This window comes from Cajanus cajan, chromosome 3, assembly GCF_000230855.2.
Source record: "Cajanus cajan strain Asha chromosome 3, NIPB_CcT2T_4, whole genome shotgun sequence".
Taxonomy (NCBI): domain Eukaryota; kingdom Viridiplantae; phylum Streptophyta; class Magnoliopsida; order Fabales; family Fabaceae; genus Cajanus; species Cajanus cajan.
In genome coordinates, this window is record NC_138519.1 from 27279236 (window position 1) to 27299241 (window position 20006).

The 20006-nt window shown below is 34.5% G+C and overlaps 1 protein-coding gene and 1 pseudogene across 1 annotated transcript; both read right to left on the bottom strand.

The window, feature by feature from the left end:
* Positions 1-1452: 1452 nt before the first annotated feature.
* Positions 1453-1902, bottom strand: LOC145956184 (secreted RxLR effector protein 161 pseudogene; annotated as a pseudogene).
* A 10471-nt stretch (positions 1903-12373) lies between these two features.
* On the bottom strand, positions 12374-19790 carry LOC145956185 (uncharacterized). Its single transcript, XM_083071749.1, has 3 exons — positions 19616-19790; positions 12516-13340; positions 12374-12408 (listed from the first exon to the last, which is right to left on the bottom strand). The coding sequence occupies exons 1-3, from the start codon at positions 19788-19790 to the stop codon at positions 12374-12376; spliced, it is 1035 nt and encodes a 344-aa protein (XP_082927875.1).
* Between the last annotated feature and the right edge of the window lie 216 nt (positions 19791-20006).

Below are 20006 nucleotides of genomic sequence, written 5' to 3' on the forward strand. Positions count from 1 at the left end.
CAACTTAGCAACACAATCTACTAATAACTTTTGTATCGTCTCAACACCTCTACAAACTTCACACAACTCACAACTTTATCATCATGTACTTCACAACTCTTCACTAGATCATCTCATCATATTTCACAAAATATAGACAGTCAACACATAACATAAAACAATTTTATCAACTTAATTTCAACATGGTTCAACAATATCATAGATCAACACACAATTTATAAACAACTTCACAACTTAACTACAACCTGCATCTCATTTTACATCCCATCTTCATCACAAAAGCATCACCAACAACATCATTGATAAATATTTAATCATATGTTAGTAACACATAACATTTTCACCACATAACACAACTCATACTACATGTTTACAACCCATCTATCATGCCAATGTAAGTTCTATTATTTTCTAATACATCAATTATAGAAAATTAAAGGATCTTTGAAATTCATGATACTCACATAATAATAAGAAAGTGTGTACCTTTCTCCATAGTAGAAAACTCCTTTGAACTTTAGAGTGCTTTGATCTTCTTGAAGAGAATCAAGATTTCACTCCCTTTGACTTTTCTTTCTACTCTCTCTGTCTTTCGTGATGGCTAGGGTTTGAGAGAATACTTTCTGTCAGGGGTGTGGACCTTGTCTCACATTAGTGGATATTTATAATCCCTAAAGATTGTTATTTCCATCAAATAACAATTATTATCATAAATGCTCCATTAAACCCATTTATGATTTAGTCTTTAATTATTTAATTATTTATTTATTAGCCCTTTTATATATCACATATTTCCCACATGAGACATAATATCTTACATTCTCCCACTTGACTCATGTGACATTTCTCACAACGGACAAATAAATAAATAAATTAAATTAACATAATGCGCATTAAAATGGCTAAATCATTTTATACATTGGGTTCATCATAATTTCATATTTAAAAATATGAACTAATTTGAGTCATGGCGGTTGTACATCAGTTTAATCGACATAGTCCCTTCCATGTACTACAAACAAGTCTTCTTCTTAATATGATCATTAATAAGGAGCACATACTTGGTCCAACTTTATATCTTTATTCAAGATGACACCTGTTTACATTACTCTAACACAAATATGCATAAAACCATATAAAACAGGTACTCAGAAACATATCATTGATGAGCTCAAAATGTCAATCATTTAATATAAAATAAACATGATACGCAACAATCATTAGTAACAATAATGCCCATATTTTTAACATGCTCAATAAATGTTTTGGGCGGTAATCCCTTTGTTAAAGGATCAGCTATCATAAGATTTGTGCTAATATGTTCTATTGACACTCTTTGTTTCTGAACTTCCTCCTTCACGACAAAGTACTTTAATTCCATATGCTTAGCACCCTTAGAGTACTTTTCGTTCTTAGAAAAAAATACTGCTGCAGAATTATCACAATACATTTTCAACGCTTAGCAATACTGTCGACAATTCCAAGCCTTGAAATAAAGTTCCGCAACCAATTAGCCTGAATTGTAGCATCAAAACATGCTACAAATTCAGCTTCCATAGTCGATGAAGCAACAACTGTTTGTTTTGCACTTTTCCATGATATTGCTCCTCCAGCTAAAATAAATACATAGCCAAGAATGGATTTTCTTGAATCCACACATCCAACAAAATCAGAGTCTGAATATCCAATCACCTTAAGGTGATTAGACCTCCTATATGTAAGCATGTGACACTTTGTTCCCTGTAAGTATCTCAGAACTTTCTTTGCAGCTTTCCAATGTTCCATTCCCGGATTACTTTGATATCTTCCTAACATTCCAGCTGCAAAGCTTGTATCTGGTCGAGTACAGATCTGAGCATACATGATACTCCCAACAACTGATGCATACGGAATTGCTTCCATTTGTTTTCATTCCAAGTCATTTTTAGGACATTGAGTGAGACTAAACTTATCTCCTTTCTGAATTGGAACGGGCGATGCTAAGCACTTTTCCATCCTAAATCTCTCTAGTACTTTATTGATATATGCTTTCTAAGACAAGCCTAACAGTCCTTGTAATCTATCTCGGAATATTTCTATTCCTATCACATAGCTTGCCTCGCCCATATCTTTCATTTCAAAGTTACTAGAGAGAAACTTCTTAGTCTCATGAAAAAGACCAAGATCATTAGTTGCAAGCAAGATGTCATCAACATACAGAATTAAAAATACAAATTTACTCCCACTGACCTTCAAATATATGCATCGATCAACAATGTTTTCTTTAAATCCAAAGGAAACAATGGTATCATTAAACTTTAAATACCATTGGCGGGAAGCTTACTTAAGTCCATATATTGATTTCTTTAATTTGCACACCATGTATTCCTTTCCTTCAACTGAGAACCCCATTAGTTGGTCCATGTAAACATTCTCCTCCAAATTTCCATTTAGAAAGGCGGTTTTCACATCCATTTGATGTAGCTCCAAGTCATAATGGGCTACTAATGCCATGATAATTCTAAAGGAATCCTTTCGTGAGACGGGTGAAAAAGTCTCTTTGTAATCAATGCCATTTTTTTGAGTAAAACCATTAGCAACAAGTCTAGCCTTGTACCTTTCAAGGTTGCTATCAAAGTCACGTTTAGTCTTAAAGACCCACTTAAAACCAACTCTCTTGCAACCTTTTGGCAATTCTACAAGGTCCCAAACATCATTTTGTTCCATGGATTTTAATTCTTCTTTCATGGCATTTAACCACTTTTCAGAATTATCACAACTTACAGCTTGTGAAAACGAAACTGGATCATTCTCATTAATACTTGAGTCAGTTTCTAACTCATGTAGATATACCATATAGTCATTTGAAATAGCTGGTCTTCTTTCTCTTTGTGACCTTCTTAATGTTATTTCTTGTGGCTGTTCTACAATAGGTTCATCATGAATTATGGGTTCATTATTGTGTTGTTCTTCTTCATTGTTGTTTGACACAACAGTTAGAGGAACACTTACTTTATTGCCATAGGCATAAGTCAAAGGAACTTGCATTCTAACTTCTTTGACTTCCACTTTCTGTGAAATTGTACTCCCACTAACTTCACCATTTTCAATGAACCTTGCATTTCCAGTTTCAACAATTCTCATATTATGATTAGGACAATAAAACATATACCCCTTTGATTTTTCTGGATAACCAATGAAATATCCACTGATTGTTCTTGCATCCAATTTCTTTTCTTGTGGATTATAAATCATTATTTCTGCCTGACAACCCCAAACATGTAGGTGCCTTAAACTAGGTGTCCTACCAGTCCACAGTTCAAAAGGTGTCTTTGAAACTGCCTTACTAGGAAGCCTGTTTAACAAATACATGACAGTTTTCAAGGCATACATCCACAAATATATGGGTAAAGTTGAATTACTTAACATACTCCTAACCATATCGATTAATGTTCTATTACGCCTTTTTGATACACCATTTTGTTGTGGTGTACCTGGCATTGTATATTAAGCACAAATGCCACGTTTCTGAAGAAGTTTAGCAAATGGACCTGGGTGTTGCCCAGTTTCATTATATCTTCCATAATACTCACCACCTCTATCAGATCTTACAACTTTTACCTTTTTGTCTAATTGCCTTTCTACTTCATTCAAGTAAATTTCTAAGGCATTGACTGCTTGAGATTTCTCATGCAATAGATAGACATAACCATAACGTGAATAGTCATCTATAAAGGTAATGAAGTATTTTTCCTTTTCGAAAGAATTGACATCAAAAGGACCACATATATCGGTATGCACAATTTCAAGAAACTGGGTGCTTCTTGTAGCTTCTTTCTTTGTATGTTTTGTTTGTTTTCCTTTAATACAGTCCACACAAATATTTAGATCCGTAAAATCTAGATTTGGAAGAATTTCATTTTTTATTAATCTTTCCATTCTTTCTCTAGAAACGTGACCTAAACGTCTATGCCACAAGAAAGCAGAACGTTCATTTACTAAACTACGTTTAGTACCAATGTTATGATGCAGAGTCAAGAGGGTTTCATCATACAAACCATCTAAATTCAATTTATATAAACCATCACAAAGAATACCAGTACCAATGAGATGATTATGCTTAAATAAACTGAAACATCCATTACCAAAAGTAAAAGAGTATCCAATAGCATCAAGTTTAGATAATGAAACTAAATTTCTAGATAAACTAGGTACATAAAGAGTTTCCAATAAATCTAAATGATGTCCAGTGTTAAGGATTAAACAATAAGTCCCAACTGCTTCCACTAGAACTTTCACTCTATTCCCCATTGTAGACCCCTAAAATTGTCCGGGTCGGAAATAAAGCTAGAAGGCTCTCAAAGACTGAAGGAAGATCAGCCAGAAGGACTCCTGGAAGGCCCTAGGAGGGTTCTCTGTAGGTCTAGAGGTCTTAGGATAGCAAAAATAAGAAAAGTGGGAGGAATGAAGCTCAATACGGCCTCCCAGAGGATCACTACGGCCGTATTGAGTATTTTGAACTGCAATACGGCCGCGGCGAACTCAGTACGCCCGTATTGAAGTCTTTGAACTTCAATACGGCCGTACTGAATTCAATACGGCCGTATTGAAGTTCAAAAACTTCAATACGCCCGTATTGACCCCAGGGGCCGTACTGCGCCTCATTCCTATAAATATGACGTCAATTTGACGTCATTTGACACTTTTCCACTGAGTTTTGACTCCCTCCTTGAGTATTCTGGGGTTTTTGAGCAGTGTTCTGCCCTAGAAATCTCTTTGGGAGTCGATCCGACGAAGTTCTGGAATTCCGAGCATTTAGCTTGGAGATTCGAACTTAGTCGAAGGGAAATCCTCCGGATTTCCATAGTCAAAAATTATTTTTAGGAAGGAGTGAGCGGGCTTGTAGAGCGAGGGAACGCCAAAGAGCTTCCCAGTTTTACTTGATATATAAAAAGCACGCTTCAAGAGGTTTCTTTTCTAAAAATCCCTTCTTTTACTGCTTTCTGTGTGCATATTAAACTGTCATCATGTAGATAGTTAATTTATAATTGCTTAGAATAAATAGGGGTAATTTAGTAATTTTGCACTATTATTTTTAGAAATAATCTGTCATAGGGAACCCGAAAGGGGCGCTGTGGGGTGCTAACACCTTCCCCACGCGTAACCGACTCCCTTACCCAACTCTGGTTGTAATGGCCGAAGTTGATTTATAAAATCAATTGCCTTATCCCTTTTTCCAATGTTTTGAGTAAAACATTGGTGGCGACTCCACGAACCCTTCCTTTTTATGAAAACCGCTAATCCATGGAGGGTCCCGCTTGGGATTAACATGGATTGGTGAGCCTTTTAATAAAATTGCTCGTTTGACGAGGTCTCAGTTTGAGAATAAGTCATTCTAGCAATCCATACTTTTCAAAACAATAAAAGAGTCCAACCATCCTTCGCGAGTGCCGAAAGCCCGTTTCGGGCCGGTGGCGACAGATGGCGACTCCGCTGGGGAAGCCTCGAGAGTCAGTCCCATTTAGTGACAGATTATTTTTAACAAATAATAGTTAAAATTACTTCATTACCCCTTGCTTGTATAATAACACGTTTTACCTATTTGGCTTTAAATAACTGTTGTATGTTTAAATTTTTGCAATTGTTTGAAATAAAAACTGCACACAAACCTTTGCACACAACAGTTCCCTCTATACCCGGGGGCATGAGTGGTAAGCCATAGGGAGTGGATGTTAGTACGGCCGGTTGTCGAATGGGTCTATAGGTGCCCGTAGACCGTTGTCGGAAAGCATCACTCAAGGTGATAACCATGAACTCGAGTCCGACAGTGCGTTGGAGCTTTCCATCGACTTACGACGAGAGGAATTGGGTCCCTATAATGGGGGCACCTTGGGGGCCTCAGACCGGTGAGAACAGTTAGAACCACCTTGAATATGCACCTTTCTGCAGGAAACCCCTACCTCGTGATTCGCTCGTGACTGTTCGTGGATGAGTGAATTGTTTGTGTAAATGCTTATGTGCAATTGTTTGTGCATTAATAAATAACCTCGTGATAAGGTCTAAAGAATAATCCCCATGCATGAAAAAACCATGACATGAGAGGAAAGACCATGTGCGAAAATATAATAAAAGTGAGGAGCATGTGCATCATTACCAATAAGTTATCATGCATCCTCATAAACCATGCATTCTAGGTTCACCAATACCTCTTGACATGAGTAAAAGAGACCCATAATTATCGAGATTCTCCGTTGGGGAGGGATCATAAGTCAAGGAGGGTGGTAACATTCCGTTTTAAAAAGGCAGTGCCTTAAAAATGGAGGGTTATCAAGCTCATGTCAAGAGCGTATTCATCCCATAAATAAATTAATTAAACATTCATTTTAGAAAGTGGCTGGTCATCTCTCTGTCCTCACGCGCGCGCAGAAAATCAAGAAGATGGACGCGTTGGAGGAACAAAATAAGAAGCTTACAGCCGAGCTCTCACAGCTCAAGGAGCAAATGGCGCAAATGATGGAACTCATGCGTCACCACAATATACAAGGGGCTGAGCACAGTGACCATGAGTCCCATCATGTTGGAGGAAGAGTGGAACAAGAGCTGAAAAGTGGGAAGCTAGCTAAACATTCCCCAATCATTTGAAGCCAAGAAGACCTTCGGGAAGAAGAAAGAAGGAGGAGTCAACGCTGTAACCATTTCTCCATCTTCTTCCACTTCGAAGTCGGGAAAGTCGCAATACAAGCCTGTGAGGAAGTTTGATAAACTTCCGACCACATATAGCGACCTCCTGCCGAAGCTAGTGGAGGCGCATCTTCTAGCTTATGTTCCACCAAGGAAATTTGATCCACCATACCCCGATTGGTACAAACCACAAGACAAATGTCTATACCATTCGGGGGCATCGGGGCATTCAACGGAGGACTGTAAAGTTCTCAAATATAAGGTCCAAGACCTTATTGATGTTGGGTGGGTCACCTTCGATTCGACAGCGCCCGACGTGAGCAAGAATCCTCTACCAAAGCAGGAGTAGAGAATGGCAAGCCACGATAGGGCCCCTTCATATTTTTCTTCTTTTAGGGACTCATGATCAGTACCCGAGATCATGAGAACCTTTTCATGTAAATAAGGGTTTTACAGTTTTTTTTTAAATATCAATAAAGAGGCATTTTTCACGTATCATTCTTTTGTTCTTTTCTCTCTTTCCCCATTAACATTAATAATTCTAAACCTAAACAGAACCAATAAAATAATTGTGTCTGTAATTGTTCGCTCTGACCGGGATCCAAAAGTTGAGGATAAATGGGTTGAGTTGGACAGTAATGAGGAGACCATTTCTCCGGATCTGCAAAGATTGCTCGTCAAGAGAAATTAGAGACTGTGAATTTGGGGCATGGCCAAAAGATATAAGAGGTCAACATTGGGACCCATATCAGTGATGAAATAAGGACACATGTTTCCGCTATGATTATAATAAAATCATTCTTCATTGCTTCTTTTCTTGCTTATAATAAAATTCTAAACCGCATCATTTTTAACCCTGCTTGAATAAACATGAATGAGGTTAAAATCATCTTAATAATAATAAACCCACATCATTTTCATGTGGAGGTGAGTGTGACAACTTGGAGCACCTTCCCTTGGCCTTGACAAGTGCCATCATGGATAAAAATAAATCCTTCAAAATAAAAGAAGCTCGGCAGGAAACCCAAAAAGGGGACTGCGCAAAAATAAGAGCAAAGAACCCGCTAGGAATCCCACGAAGGGGTGACCTAGGCAAAAATTAGGGTTACAAAATAATGAACAAAAACAAAAGTCCGCTAAAATACCACGAAAGGGTGTTTTAGGCAAAAATAAGGACAATCAAAAAACAAAATAAATCCATGATGGTACCATGAACCGAATTCAAAAAGAAAGGTTCAAGGGAAGCTATCCAAGTTGTCAAATCACAACACGACTTTTTAACTTCATAAGTGTTTAATCAAACAAGCCTAAACACATAAGCCTACCTTGGCCATCCATTCTTACAAAAATCATTTTTGAAAAATAAATCCCCTCTAAAACACAAACTTTAGAACAAAAATATCTTTCCTTTCTCTTCTCTCTTGTCCCAAAAGATTTTAGAATAATCTAGTGGAAGCATGGAGAAATAAATCATCACTGAAAATGGATCTAATCTGAATAATAAAATGGTGGAAGAACTGTGCCAAGAATTCAAGATCCAACACCGCAACTCTTCCCCATATCGGCCAAAGATGAATAGGGCAATCGAGGCAACCAATAAGGACATCAAGAAAATAGGGTAAATGATGGTTGCCTCATTTAAAGACTGGCACGAGATGTTACCCTTCGCTCTTCATGGTTATAAGACTTCAGTACGCACATCTACAGGAGCTACTCCATTCTCCCTCGTCTATGGGATGGAGGCAGTTCTACCCGTCGAAGTCAAGATACCTTCTCTAAGGGTAATCATGGAAACAAAACTTTCCGAGGTAAAATGGGTTCAAAGCCGATACGACCAGTTGAACCTTATCAAAAAGAAACGGCTGAACGCCATATGCCATGGTCAAGCCTATCAGAGGAAGATCAAAAAAGGCTTTTGACAAGAAAGTCCACCCTCGAGTCTACCATGAGGGAGAGTTGGTAATGAAGAAATTGCTACCAACTCAAAAGGACAAAATCGGAAAGTATGCCCCAAATCACGGAGGACCATACGTGGAAAAACGAGCCTTCTCAGGAGGAGCATTGATCCTCACAGACATGGATGGAAAAGAACTTCGATACCCAGTCAACGCTGACGAGGTAAAGAAGTACTATGCTTGAAGACGTTGCTTGCATAGGCCCGCTAGGATGAAAACCCAAAAAGGGCGTCCTAGGCAAAAGTTAGGGCAAAATAAAAAGCCCGCCAGTACAAGGGTACTAGGCAAAACAAAGGCGAAATTATCCCCGCTAGGATACGTCCTAGGCAAAAGTTAGGGGCAAAAGAATAAGATGTAAAAGCAAAGCAAGCAACGATCGCTTGAATCGAAAACCGAAAGGTGGTTCAAGTGATTATCTTCTAGAAGCAAGCGTCTTGCAGCATCTGCGCTCCTGGCTCAGGCATCTCACCCGAAGCAACTAGGGAATGTAAAGAGCAACAATTACAGATATAATTGTTAAGCCCAATGTATATAGCCTACCCTGGCCAGCCATTCTTCAGAAATTCCTTCTGTATATCTTTCTGTAAAAACACTTGTGAATATTAATAAAATATCTATTCATTTCTTTTCTCTCTTGACCATGTGATTATGCCTCTAAATTGGTATTTCTAAAAAATTGTATGAAATTCCTTAATAATCGGTCAATAAAGAAAATTGGAGGGGTTCCTATAAAATCCATAATCTCCTGCATAAAAGGCTTACAAAAATATTCCCTCACGTCGATGACAGAAATTCCTCCAAGAAAAGGAGGATAGGGAGAGCCATTCATTTTTCTAAAAACATTAAATAATAAAACTTGCATTTGTGCATCACACACATTAGTTGCACATTCAAAGACCTTATCATGAGGCAATTGCATAAAATAGAAAAAATAGAAAATTGCTTGTGTATGACAGCAGTCAACAAAAGCCGAAAACGAAAAAGGCAAGGATACAAACAATACTCCTCAGTTTGTACAGAATAATTGAGCCTGGAGAGGCTTGCTGAAAAAATACTTCCTCAGAATAATTGAGCCTGGAGAGGCTTGCTGAAATAATACTCTCGCAGAATAACTGAGCCTGGAGAGGCTCGCCGAAATAATACTCTCTCAGAATAATTGAGCCTGGAGAGGCTCGCCGAAATAATACTCTTACAGAATAATTGAGCCTGGAGAGGCTCGCAGAAATAATACTCTCCAGAGATATCTCAGCTTCCACTCACGGGCCAAATTCCCCAGTGAAAGCTATCAAACCAAGATCAGCAAAATTCCCCAAGGGAGGCTTGATCATCTAAACAGAATATCCAAGTCGAAAGGACTTAAACTTCCTCAGTGGAAGGTAGCTTTCCAGCTCAAACGAAGAGTGAAGCTAAGCCTGAAGAGGCTTTCTAAATAATACTCTGGGATACATAAGAACTTCAAATCCCCAGTCGCCTACACAAGAGGCACTCCTTCAAAAAAGGAAAATCAAAAATCCAAAAGATCAATAATCATTCCCCAAGTGGAATCCGGCTCTCAGCCAATCATTGAACGTCAAGCTGATACGCCTAACAGAAGAGGCCAATTACAACCAATGACAAAATCCCCTAGCGGATAACAGCCTACACAGAGGCAACAAAATCCAAAAATCAAAAAGAGTTACCCGAATAAGGATAACCGGGATACTCCACCAACGTCAAAGGACGTCAGCCAAACATAAGGCATCGCTCAATTCAAGAAGAGCATCTGTGTCTACACCCCAAGGAAACAGAAATTCCCCATGGGTACCAACTAAGCAATGCAAGTTGGGGCACAAAAACCTATGAATGACTGCACATCCCCTAGACGGATCCCTGCGTTATCCAGCCCTCAGTGGCACCAAAATCAAAATCAAACCGTCGAAGCAGCATCGTGGACTGTGGAGACAAAATCATCTCAAAGCCTAAGAGGCAATACTTAGCTACCCAGTTGTCGAGAGCACCGAGGTATGCAAAGCCTGGAGAGGCAATACTCAGCTACCCAGTTGTCGAGAGCACCGAGGTATGCACAAGCCTGGAGAGGCAGTACTCAGCTACCCAGTTGTCGAGAGCACCGAGGTATGCAAAGCCTGGAGAGGCAATACTCAGCTACCCAGTTGTCGAGAGCACCGAGGTATGCACAAGCCTGGAGAGGCAGTACTCAGCTACCCAGTTGTCGAGAGCACCGAGGTATGCACAAGCCTGGAGAGGCAATACTCAGCTACCCAGTTGTCGAGAGCACCGAGGTATGCACAAGCCTGGAGAGGCAATACTCAGCTACCCAGTTGTCGAGAGCACCGAGGTATGCACAAGCCTGGAGAGGCGGTACTCAGCTACCCAGTTGTCGAGAGCACCGAGGTATGCATGAGCCTGGAGAGGCGACGACTAATACTCAACCTGGAGAGGCTACTCAACAATTTTCCACCGGAAGACATTACAAGTCAGAAGGTCGGTACATCACCCGGACAATTGGGTCAACTCCTTTACTTGTCAGCCGGTACACCAAAAGGTCGTCCGACTAAGTAAAGGGGGGGCAGCTGTAGACCCCTAAAATTGTCCGGGTCGGAAATAAAGCTAGAAGGCTCTCAAAGACTGAAGGAAGATCAGCCAGAAGGACTCCTGGAAGGCCCTAGGAGGGTTCTCTGTAGGTCTAGAGGTCTTAGGATAGCAAAAATAAGAAAAGTGGGAGGAATGAAGCTCAATACGGCCTCCCAGAGGATCACTACGGCCGTATTGAGTATTTTGAACTGCAATACGGCCGCGGCGAACTCAGTACGCCCGTATTGAAGTCTTTGAACTTCAATACGGCCGTACTGAATTCAATACGGCCGTATTGAAGTTCAAAAACTTCAATACGCTCGTATTGACCCCAGGGGCCGTACTGCGCCTCATTCCTATAAATATGACGTCAATTTGACGTCATTTGACACTTTTCCACTGAGTTTTGACTCCCTCCTTGAGTATTCTGGGGTTTTTGAGCAGTGTTCTGCCCTAGAAATCTCTCTGGGAGTCGATCCGACGAAGTTCTGGAATTCCGAGCATTTAGCTTGGAGATTCGAACTTAGTCGAAGGGAAATCCTCCGGATTTCCATAGTCAAAAATTATTTTTAGGAAGGAGTGAGCGGGCTTGTAGAGCGAGGGAACGCCAAAAAGCTTCCCAGTTTTACTTGATATATAAAAAGCACGCTTCAAGAGGTTTCTTTTCTAAAAATCCCTTCTTTTACTGCTTTCTGTGTGCATATTAAACTGTCATCATGTAGATAGTTAATTTATAATTGCTTAGAATAAATAGGGGTAATTTAGTAATTTTGCACTATTATTTTTAGAAATAATCTGTCATAGGGAACCCGAAAGGGGCGCTGTGGGGTGCTAACACCTTCCCCACGCGTAACCGACTCCCTTACCCAACTCTGGTTGTAATGGCCGAAGTTGATTTATAAAATCAATTGCCTTATCCCTTTTTCCAATGTTTTGAGTAAAACATTGGTGGCGACTCCACGAACCCTTCCTTTTTATGAAAACCGCTAATCCATGGAGGGTCCCGCTTGGGATTAACATGGATTGGTGAGCCTTTTAATAAAATTGCTCGTTTGACGAGGTCTCAGTTTGAGAATAAGTCATTCTAGCAATCCATACTTTTCAAAACAATAAAAGAGTCCAACCATCCTTCGCGAGTGCCGAAAGCCCGTTTCGGGCCGGTGGCGACACCCATGAAGACGAACTTTTCATTTGGGCTTATGGTTTGGATTGTAGTGAATCCCTGCATCGTATTAGAAACATGAGTCGTACATCCAGAATCAATCCACCATGTATTATGGGGAACTTCAGTTAAATTTGACTCAAAACATACATAAGCATTAAGCTTACCTTTCTTTTCGAACCAAGCCTTACGTTTTGGGCAATCCTTCTGGAAGTGTCCAGATTTCCCACAGAAATGGCAATTATTACCCTTTGATGCTTTCTTCTGGATTGGTACAGATGCCTCATTAATCTTTAATGGCTTTTTGCCCTTATCATGTTTATTAACAAACTTCTTTCCAGCTCCTTGATTCCCTTGGTGGCTTACATAATGAATTAAGTGACTTCCTTGATTCTTAAGTCTCGTTTCCTCCTGAACCAACATACTATGCAATTCATGCACATTCCATTTGTCTTTCATGGTATTATAGCTCATTTGAAACGGGCCATAATCAGTCGATAATGAGTTGAGAATAAATTGTACAAGGAAATTCTCATTCACAGCCATTCCCAAGGACTTAAGTCTTGCTGCAATATTTGTCATCTCAATGACATGCTCATGCATAGTACGTGACCCATCAAACTTTATGGTGGTCAGTGTACTCATTAGTGTCCCAGCAAGAGACTTATCAGCTGTTTGAGAGCTCTCTCCCACAAAATCCATAAATTCTTTAGCACTTTCAGTTTTGGGTAGAGCTGTCTTAATACTGTTAGCAACAGTCATTCTTATGAACATTAGGCTGAGTCTGTTAGACTTTTCCCAAGCTTTATAATAGGCTTTTTCTTCATTACTACTAGAATCAGTAATAGTAGCAGGCTTCTCTTCCAATATAGCAAGGTCTAGATCCAAAACACCGAGGTGAAATTGGACTTGCTCATTCCAGTCAGAGAAATTAAGCCCATTAAAAATTGGAGCAGACGCTACAAGAGAATTTAGTGAATTGGGAACAGATACTGCATAATAAAAATTTTCATATGAGTGTTTTGAGACATAAAATACATGCTACACATATAATATATTCAAACATCAATTAATAGTATATTGATGTTCTCCTTTGGGTGATACATCAACATACAACATACAAACATAATGATGCTAATAAATTTAATCATTATTTTGCAACTAAACATGCACCAATTAGAATTATCTAATACCTTTGGATATATAAATAATCTAAAAGCACACATAAGTCACACACAATTATATTCATTGATTATGAGAACAACTAATCAACCTTTGGGCGATACATAAATGTCTTATAATAATGAACAAAAATTATTATTTAGCATATGTTATTCTATGGGTAATTGAATTAAATCATCATTAATGTGGAATTAAATAAATATAAAATTTGGCCACTTTGGTGACTAACAAATTCATCGTACACTTAATTCCAAAAAATTTTTTTTAAAAAAAATCAATTCTTTCCAATTTGATATACAAATTTAGGTATTTCAGAAAAATGAAACTTTCAAGAAAATAATTCTTACGCGATTACCACTAGGATTTCGGTAATGTGGAATTTAATACATTGATCATAATTTAAAATTAAGAATTACATTCATGATCCAAAACAAACAACATGCAACGGAAAATTAAACATAATATTGCAACAATGACCTTGATAGAATTATTCCACTTCTGGTACTCAAAGGATCAAACATAACACTTATATAATGTTCGTTTATTTATCTATCCTTTTTCTTTTCACTTTTCATAATATTTTCCCACTTCAGGTGAAGAAAATATTTTTTTATTTTCATTGTCTTACAATTATCTCACTTCGGGTGAGAAAATATCCTTTTATTTTCATTGTTGCACAATTATCTCACTTCTGGTGAGAAAAATATTCTTTTATTTTTCATTGTTGTACAATTTTCTCACTTCCGGTGAGAAAAAATTACTTGAAATTTCTTAATTTGATAATGTCTTCTGGATCATTGCAAAATCGTTATATATGTATATATATATATAACATTCATGGAGAATTATACAATTTTACAACACATATCATTCACGGAGAATCATTCAATTTCAAAACCATGCTCTGATACCACATGTAAGTTCTATTATTTTCTTATACATCAATTATAGAAAATTAAAGGATCTTTGAAATTCATGATACTCACATAATAATAAGAAAGTGTGTACCTTTCTCCATAGTAGAAAACTCCTTTGAACCTTAGAGTGCTTTGATCTTCTTGAAGAGAATCAAGATTTCACTCCCTTTAACTTTTCTTTCTACTCTCTCTGTCTTTCGTGATGGCTAGGGTTTGAGAGAATACTTTCTGTCAGGGGTGTGGACCTTGTCTCACATTAGTGGATATTTATAATCCCTAAAGATTGTTATTTCCATCAAATAACAATTATTATCATAAATGCTCCATTAAACCCATTTATGATTTAGTCTTTAATTATTTAATTATTTTTTTATTAGCCCTTTTATATATCACATATTTCCCACATGAGACATAATATCTTACAGCCAACTTACACACCCAAACAATACCAATCAACCTACGCACCCAAATGAGTTCTCAACTCACATACAACCAACAAATCTACAATCTAGCTTCCCTTACCTGAATATTGGCTCTGAACAGCCAAGAATTTGGGAATAAGAAAAACTTTCCTCCGAGCTCGACTCCCGAACTTCAGTCTTTCAAAATCAAGCTTCCTAGCTTAGAGTCCGTCTCTCTTAAACTTCTCTCTAAAACCTCTCTCGAAGTTCTCCTTCTTTCTCTTCAACTACATGCATGATGCCTATTTATAGAATTTTAGAGTGTCCAGAATAGTCCGTTTCAAATCCAGAATGGTCGTTCTACTCTCTTTCATCATGTGTACAACTCACATGCAGAAGGCTCGTTCTGGAGTTGGAACGACCCGTTCTCAACTAGGATTTACAGGCCTATTTAGTAGTCTGGAATGGTCCGTTCCAGTTTGGAAACGGCCCATTCTGAACTACTAAATCACCCTTATTTTAATAGTTTAGAAAGACCCATTCCAAATTTAGAACGTCCCGTTCCAGTCTATTAACTGCGTTACAAGAATTCCTCCCATAATTTTTTGTGTACGTATTGAATCATTACATACGACATGACACACCCTAAAGAAAAGGAAGTCCCAAAGTGATCGAATAGTACATTATTCAGTCTTTAGTAGAAGAAAACCACTTGGATCTTTGGATCATAAATTGAGAAATTTTGTTTTCGGTGAAATTGAGTCTAAATAATAAAATCCAAGGTGAAAGTAAAATGTAAGAATCTGTTAAGAAAATACAAGGTAAACTTATTGACTAGGCTACGAATTACGATACAAATACATTTTTTATATACCAAAATTTGAAAATTGGACCAGATCAGTCGATCTGACTGGAAAATCGGTGAACGGATAATCTGAATAGTTCAAGTGAATCACAAGGGCAGTGCTACAGAAACGTATTCCGATTCATCGTCCGAATTATTAAAATATTATTATTATTTAATAAATTTATTATAAAATAATTATTTAATTTAATATTTTATTATTTAAATTAATTTTTTAATAATTCGAAAGAAATTTCGGCATCATCTTTTGGAGGATGCAGCATTTTCCGAATCACAAACTCGGTTTGACAAAAAAAAAAAATAGTCAAAGAATCAGAAAGTTGGTCATAAAAAATTGAAAAAGTGATTACAAATATTACAATAATAACAATGGACATAAAATTGCACAAGAAAAGTATACCTCAAAATAGTTATCTACATAGTTATCAATTGTAATTATGAAAATAAAAAAGCATTACTTAATTATTAAAGAAATTTAATTAGCTTAATTACTCGAGTAATGTGTTATAAACCATTTTATACCAAATTTGATTCCTATTTATATTAAAAAATAATACATGACTCAATTATGAACTGATGAGTTGATCCTTCTAAGTTTTATATATACAATTAATTCTTTCAGAGAATAGTTTCAGTTTATTATTCTCTAATGATATAATCTATAACATATATAAATCTATTATCTATAATTTATAATATATATATATATATATGTTAATATAGATAAGTTTATACTACAAGAAAAATGCTGATTTTCGACAGAAATTTCTGACGGAAATAGATAAATTTCCGACGGATTTTGCTTTTTCCGACGAATTTCCGATGGATTTCAATCCGTCCGAAAAAGTGGCGTCGGAAAAAAAAATCCGTCGAAAATAGTTCTGATGAGTAAGCTACCGAAATGTCTATGTATGTTGTCAGTATAACTTGTACAAATTAATTCATTTGAGTCATCCTCAAATATACAATCTCATATTTGTACTATAATAATAATATATAATAATTTTATATTACGAATAATAATAATAATAATAATAATATATTTAATTATTCTTTATTTATATGTACTTACTTTTATAATTAACATCTACTTATTTTTATTTAAAATTATAATTTAAATTATTTAATTTTATAATTTATAATGATAATATAATTTATAAAATTATAAATATTTATTTATTACATACTTATAAATTAAATTTTAATATTTTAAATAAATTATTAATTAATTTAATATATTTATTTACCTTAAATCAAACATATAAAATTCAAAAAATGTATTTATCCTTATTTTTTTTCTTCTAATTATCAACTATTAATAAAATACTAACTTAAAATCTTATCTAATTATATATAATATTTTCATATCAAATTTAAAACTAGATATTAGTTATACAAAAATATTAAGATCATATAGTAAATTGTCAGTAAGATTTTAGTTAAATAATTTAAAATAATTAATATTTCAATTATATTGTTAATTAGCAAATAATTTATTCCAAAACTAATTAATTTTTTATATATTAATTATTAGTAAAATTTAATAACTTTTAATTTAACAATTAATTAGATCGATGAAATTCAACACACCATGATTTATTGAGCGGAATAACTTTACCAAGAGTTATTTTGTAAGTTATCTTAAATCAAACATATAAAATTCAAAAAATGTATTTATCCATGTTTTATTTTTTAATTATCAACCATTAATAAAATACTAACTTAAAATCTTATCTAATTATATCATAATAATTTCATATCAAATTTAAAACCAGTTCTTACATTTTCGACAAATATAAATTTGTCTGAAATATTCTATCAATAATATAGCTTTTCCTACAAAAATTTTCTCATAAAAAATATAAATTTTTCGACAGATTTAATTTTGTTGTATAAGAAATCATCTTCGATTAATATAACATTTTGTATATATGATTTAAGAGTAAAAGATTTTTAATTTAATGGTTGAATTTACAAAATTCACATTTAATATAAAGTTATTGAGCGGTGTAACACTTGGTAAAATTTATACCATTGTAATTATAACCCCCCTCATATATATATATATATATGTGTGTGTGTGTGTCTATATATATATATGATTTAAGAGTAAAAAATTTTCAATTTAACGGTTGAATTTACAAAATTCACATTTAATATAAAGTTATTGAGCGGTGTAACACTTAGTAAAATTTATACAATTGTAATTATAACCCCCCTCATATATATATATATATATATATATATATATATATATATATATATATATTAAATGCGACTTTTACAATGTATTACACCGCTCAATAACTTTATATTAAATGTGAATTTGGTAAATCCAACTGTTAGATTGAAAGTTCATATCTCTTATAGATTATATATACAAAACTTTATATTAATCCAAGATAATTTGATACTTCATTTTTATAAAACAAAATTGATGTAATATATTCATTTCAAAATACACTAAAATATGAACACTTGGATTATCTTCCAGTTGTTGTTCAATTTTAACAAAATTTGATATACACGTATAAAGTGATATGAACTTTCAATTTAACGGTTGGATTTACAAAATTCACATTTAATATAAAGTTATAGAGCGGCAAATACTTAGTAAAAGTTACACCGGTATAATTATAACCCCCTATATTATATATATATATATATATATATATATATATATATATATATATATATATATAGAGGAGGGTTCAAACGACACCGGTGTAACTTTTACTAAGTATTACACCGCTCAATAACTTTATATTAAATGTGAATTTTAAAAATTCAACCGTTAGATTGAAAGTTCATATCTCTTAGATCATATATATCAAATTTTATATTAATCTAAGATGATTTGATACTTCATTCTCATAACACAAAATTGACGTAATATATATATTTCAAAATATACTAAAATATGAACACTTTGATTACCTTTAAGTTGTTGTTCGATTTTAACAAAATTTGATATATATGATCTAAGAGATATAAACTTTCAATCTAACGGTTGGATTTTTAAAATTCACATTTAATATAAAGTTATTAAGCGGTGTAACACTTAGTAAAAGTTACACCGGTGTCGTTTGAACCCTCCTCATATATATATATATATATACACATACATATATATACAGCGACAGCTGCACGTTTGGAATAGTGAGACATTTGCCCTCACTACTATTTGACATATACATAATTTTTTATCTAAAAAATAATATATTTTAAAAAATAAAAATTATATTCTAATAAAATAAATATATAGATTCAGAAAAAATGTTTATTTATTTGATATCTGTCAAATTTTTGAAGGAAATTAATTCTCATGTGATAAATTTTTTTTTCTTAATAATGAATTAATTTTTAAAAAAAGTTTAATTATAATATATATATATATATATATGTCTTAATATTCACATATATAATGTAATATATTAAAACAAATAATTTTTTGATAAAATAAAATTTGTAGCATGCATGTTTATCTTTTGTATTTTTTATTTATTGTATACGTTGATTGAAAAAATCAAAATAGTAAAATTGTATACATTGATTAAAAAAATCAAAATAAGAAAAATCATAAGATTTATATTCCATTTAGATTTGTTATTATAAGATATATTTTAAAATAAATTATCATCTAAAAATATATATTAGATATTAAAAACATATTTATACAGTGACGGATCTAGAAAATTTAAGTAGTGGGGGCAATATTTAAATATATAAATTTGTCAAAATATAAAATAAAATTTCTATAAAGACAAATACATATTATAATTGTTCTTTACGAGTTTTCATAGTTTAAAAATATTGAATGATTTGTTCATTTTCAATACTATCAAAAATATATCTCTCTATATAAGTAACTAAACAATCATTTAATCATTCATCTCTCATACGATTTCGCATCCGATTCTTGATGATATTCATAGCAGAAAAAGCTCTTTCAACTAATGCAGTTGTCACTAGTAGTATCAAGGCTAGTTTTAAAAGCAAATACACCAATGGATATACAACATATTTTCTTGTCTTCACAAGCTTTATAGAAAGATCACCAATCCCTTCTAACTTCATCTCTATTACTTGGATGATAATTTGAAATTTTTGACCTTAGACAAGGATCATCAAGAAGTCTTTCCAAATCACATTCTATAAATCTCTTTTTGGTTGATAGACCCAATTTGACTTCTTTTTCAACATGTATAGTTGTTCTGAATGATTTTCTTTTAAAATACCTTTTCATTACTATAACTAAAAGTAATATAATTTTAATTAATATAATGTTCATAA